Below are 5,043 nucleotides of genomic sequence, written 5' to 3'. Positions count from 1 at the left end.
TGAGAGTTTCGCACAGATCCAGCACTATACTACAGGGCTACCGCTGTCATGTTTTGCGACATGAAAGTCCTCTCCATTTTTCTATATTTGCTGTTAATTCACAGAATTGGAAGCGCTACAGGAGATTGTCCAGCAGGTATGTATGATTTTGGTTATATATTAATTCTCTCTTGAGTTGAATGTAATATTGGTCACATGAAACAGCCCTTGAGAGATGTCTATACTGTAGGTCAGAAGGTAATCTACACCTCAGGAAAATGTGAGAACTGTCCAAAGGGTCAATACAGCCCTAAAAGTGGAAACAATGTTCACTGTCACAACTGCAGCAAATGCAAAAAAGGTAAGTGCCATAGTCTAGTTTTTTTAGACCACAAGCTAGTTTTACATTTAAGAATGTTATATAACCGCTATACTGTACTGTGTGTTGTAGAATTTAGTGTTTAGCTAAGTAAACGAAAATTACGTAAAAGTCTATTTTCACCAATAACTTGCATTGCTGTTTTTTTCTCAGGCAGTCGGGTAATCGATGAGTGTACACCTACCAGTGACACTCAATGCAGATGTATGCAGGGTTTTACTCCTGTCGATACACAAAAAGAAGAGGTTTGTGTCTGTAAAAAGGGTTCTGGAGTGAATAAGAAAGGTAAACATTAAATCTTACCGAACTGAATATATATATAACTATATATATATATATAACTATATATATATATATATATATATATATATATATATATATATATATATATATATCCCAGTGATGGGTTGCAGCTGGAAGGGCATCCACTGCGTAAAACATGTGCTGGATAAGTTGGCGGTTCATTCAGATTAATAAAGGGACTAAGCCGAAAAGAAGATGAATGAACATAATTATATATATAATTTTAATCATAATTGACTACCTAATGTGCACATAATAAAATGTGGACTTTTTTCTCTAGGAAATGTATGCCAAACATGTAGCCAAGGATTCTTCACAGATAAAGATGACACGGCTTGTCAAAGATGGAAAGAGTAAGTTTTAGAAATGTCAAATGATATATCTTAATAGTCTCATAAGTACCAATTCAAAATATCTATTATAGAGAACTTGTAGCATGTTTTTAGATGCATTGATTACTATTTGTATAACCACAGTTGGCTGCCATGGGTTGTTTAGCTGGTTGATGTGCTGTTACCATGGTTCAACAAGCAAGTTTTGTTTTTGTTCTGTTTTGTTTGTAGTAAAACCATGGTTGATTTTCATGAGGGCTGTTGTCATAGGGAGATGATGGGAAATGAAGAGCATGCTCTATAGTGTAGCCTACTCACTGAAAGGGAGCCAACGCATAAAAAAAACCCCAGTTTAAAAAGATGAATGACTTTCAGTCTAAAACCCTAAGGCATATTAGTCATCTCAGCAGATTTATGCAATGTAAATGAGCGCCCTCTTGTGCTTATCTGATGATTCAGCACAAAATGATCAAAGGGATAAAATGTTCGAAAACTTGTTTAACTTTTATTTAACGTTTATTTGTTTTGTTTACATGCTAAATTAATTTAATGGGAGTTTTAAACCTGAATAAGTTCCCTTATTCTGGTGAACGCAAATGAAGATGTTTTGAAGAATGTTGATGAACACTAAAAATCTAAATAATAATAAAAATTTAGAAATTAACTGTTGAGTTTGTCCATATTTTAAGTCATTTATATTTGTGATAACATCATCATGATATGTATACAGTTCTCACCATAAACTCTGCTTTGAAAATTTTTTTGACGTTTATCATTGAATATAGCCAGTGATTTTTGTTGAATTTAAACAAAACAGTTTTATCATTCATTTAGTTTAGTCACCTAACATCTTAAGGAATGGGAAGATAATACATTTAAATTCAAACAAGTTATTGCAAATATATATACTGTGTATATACATTTGAATCAGTTTTTATTTTTTATATTATTATAAAATATTATTTTATTTTATTTTTGTTTCTCATAATTTGTCCTGTTTCTTATTTTCCCCCCAACATGTATGTATATATATGTGTATATATATGTGTATATATATATATATATGTATATATATGTGTATATATATATATATATATATATAAATGTGTATAAATATATATATATATATATATATATATATATATATATATATATATATATATATATATATATATATATATATATATATATATATATATATATATATATATATATATATATATATATGAACAGTTCAGATGCAAAAAAAAGATGCAAAAAAAAGTCTTTCGGATGAGACATTAAACCGAGGTCCTGACTCTCTGTGGTAATTAAAAATCTTAAGTAAAAGAGTAGGTGTCCTGGCCAAATTCCCTCCATCAGCCCTTACGATCATGGCCTTCCAATCATCCCCATCCACCGAATTGGCTCTATCACTGTCTCTTCTCTCTACCAATAACTGGTGAGCGCACTGGCGCCTTTGTGGCTGCTGTTGCATCATCCATGGAGAGTGTGGAGAGACCCCCCCTCATAATTGTGAAGCATTTGAGTGTATGGCCACATATGATAAATCCACATTACTTACTTATTCTAAGTGCCATCTGAAATTTTCTTCTACAATGAGCATTTTTCTCAGCCTCTTAGGTTTATGTTAAATTTTTATCATGTTAAAAGTCATGAAAATAATCTATTAATTGACATAAAAATTTAATTACTGAATCAGGACATAGGAGCCTCAGAAAAATGATAATTTTAGAAGAATATTTCAGGTGGCGATTAGAGGTTTTTGAATCTGAACTCTTCATATATATATATATACAATATATAAAATACATATATATTTTGAAGAATGTTGATACCCAGACAGATCAGACAGTTGGTGGTACCACCTTTAAAAACCATAGAGGGAAAATCAAAGAATTCTGAAAGTCAGTAGTTACTCTCTGGTTACAACTTTCTTCAAAATATCTTCTTTTCTAATTAGTCATATAGGTTTGTAATTACCATGAGTAAAAGATTGAATTTTAATTTTGATTGAACAAACCATTTTTCCCCTTTAATCTATAGGTGTAAAAGTGGGGTTAATATCTCAGGCACCACTACTTCAGATGTTGTCTGCAATAACATAAAGACAGAGGAGAAAAAAGCTCCTACAATTTTAACTCCCTTGTTCTGGACAGCCAAACCCACTTCTGCAGCCACTTCAGGAACTACGACCACTTCAGTGACTAAGACCACTTCAGAAACTACAGCCTATTCTCCTGGCGAAAAAGCAGACAGCTTCTACATCTTCTGTAGCCTACTTTTCCTTCAGTTTCTCCAGATTTATTAATCAATTACAGTTTGTGTGCCTCTCACTTAACATGAATTTAATTCTAGGGCTGATTATAATCTGTGCTACTACTACTCTTCTCCTGGCTGGATTCTTGTATGGCAAGAGATTCACCCACTACGTTCATAACCTCAAGAAAGCAAACTCTCGAAAAGGTGAAGTTCTTTTACTTTGGTAGTTTGACCTTGTTTGTGTGTGCAGCATTTATTTACCGTCTATATTTCTATTAAATTTGTTCCCTCTAGAAAGCACATGCAGAAAGCCTGTTGAAGAATCTGGGGAAAAGTGCCTGTCTTTGCTTGTCTAACAGATTAATTGGCCCTAGTGTTTCTTTTTGGGGAATATTTTGCATGCATGAAATAGTAGTTGTTATATAACTAGTGAAGCTGCTGTTCAACACCATTTAAAACGTAAAACCAATGTTTAATTGTAATTTTCTGAAACCTGCGTACACATAAGGGGATGTTTAGGATCTCATTTACACCTAATTTTTATGACATGAATTTAAACATTCATGTAATTTATCTACATGCAAAGGTGGTTTGCACTTTGGATCGCATTACACTTGTAGTGTAAATGCTCATTCATTTGAATTCAAGTGGCTTATTTATTTCAAGCTGTGAATTGATTTCATTACTTTGAAATCTGCTGATTAGTGAGTTCAAATCTCTACATTGGCAGAATGTGCACTGCAGTTGACCGCTCTCTGTGGGTTGACTGTGGATGTCATTTCTATGCCACCAAAATTGTTTGCCTCAAACATTCTTGTAGTGACTCATTCATTTCTGAGAGATATTTGATAAACTCCTATATCTAAATGATTTACACAGGGTTCCCACGGGTCAGAGGGTTTCTGGGATGTCATGGAATTCAAAAAAATCGGTTCCAGATATCGAATGTCTGGGAATTTTTAGGAAAGGAAAGATAATACATTTAAATCCAAATACTTTATTGCAACAACAATAACAAAAATTACAAGTTTCAAATAAAAAAAAATTATAATTTTTCACTTATTATTTCCCCCCCATACGTATTAATTTGGGTGTACTAATTTTTGGACTACACAGTGCATGAAATAAAGACAGACACTGTGTCTGAAATCTCCTACTACTCAGTAGGTACTGCATTTGAATTTAAACATACTACTCGGCCATTAGAAAAGCACGTTCTATACAGTATGAATGTAAGCAGTATGAATTGAATTCAGATGTATTACATCTGCCATTTTGTCATGATCTACTTGCGTCCCTGATCTACTTGATCATTCAATCATGATCTACTTGATCTACATGATCTACTTGCGTGACCTACTAGCATCAGTTGCATCGCTTCACTCCCATTCATGAATTCTCTCGTGGTGCATCATGGGAAAACGTAGCATGCATCGGATGCACACTTGAGAATCTCGCTGGAAGTAGTAGGTTATCTGCGTACTTCTCACATACTGATTTTCGAATTCTATGAATTCAGACATACTACTCAGCTCGCATATTGATTTTAGCACACTATAGTACAGAAGTATGAGATTTCGGACACAGCCTGAATGTGGCGGACAGTTGACTGGCACATCTCTGCCCTGTAGCTGTTTGGTGTGTGTGTGTGTGTGTGTCCATTTGACGTACTACCCATAGACATTACAAAATGTTTCTTTGCTTCGACTCGTCAACGTGGCCGCCATCTATTATAATGTTTAAAAGTACCGCCAGTCTCTGTTCAGGATTTGTTTATGTACATGAATG

General features: G+C 33.7%; 1 protein-coding gene across 1 annotated transcript; it reads left to right on the top strand.

Annotated features, from left to right (window-relative positions):
* Window positions 1-3,899, top strand: si:ch73-361p23.3 (tumor necrosis factor receptor superfamily member 9). The gene is made up of 7 exons (XM_056459131.1): window positions 1-136; window positions 230-340; window positions 512-643; window positions 942-1,014; window positions 3,040-3,266; window positions 3,352-3,459; window positions 3,550-3,899. Exons 1-7 carry the CDS (start codon window positions 49-51, stop codon window positions 3,609-3,611), a joined length of 801 nt encoding a protein of 266 aa, XP_056315106.1. The 5' UTR covers window positions 1-48; the 3' UTR covers window positions 3,612-3,899.
* Window positions 3,900-5,043: the final 1,144 nt, after the last annotated feature.

The sequence above is a fragment of the Danio aesculapii genome, chromosome 6 (genome assembly GCF_903798145.1).
Source record: "Danio aesculapii chromosome 6, fDanAes4.1, whole genome shotgun sequence".
Taxonomy (NCBI): domain Eukaryota; kingdom Metazoa; phylum Chordata; class Actinopteri; order Cypriniformes; family Danionidae; genus Danio; species Danio aesculapii.
Note: the sequence above shows the minus strand (reverse complement) of the source record. Positions and strands in the feature narration are given on the sequence as shown.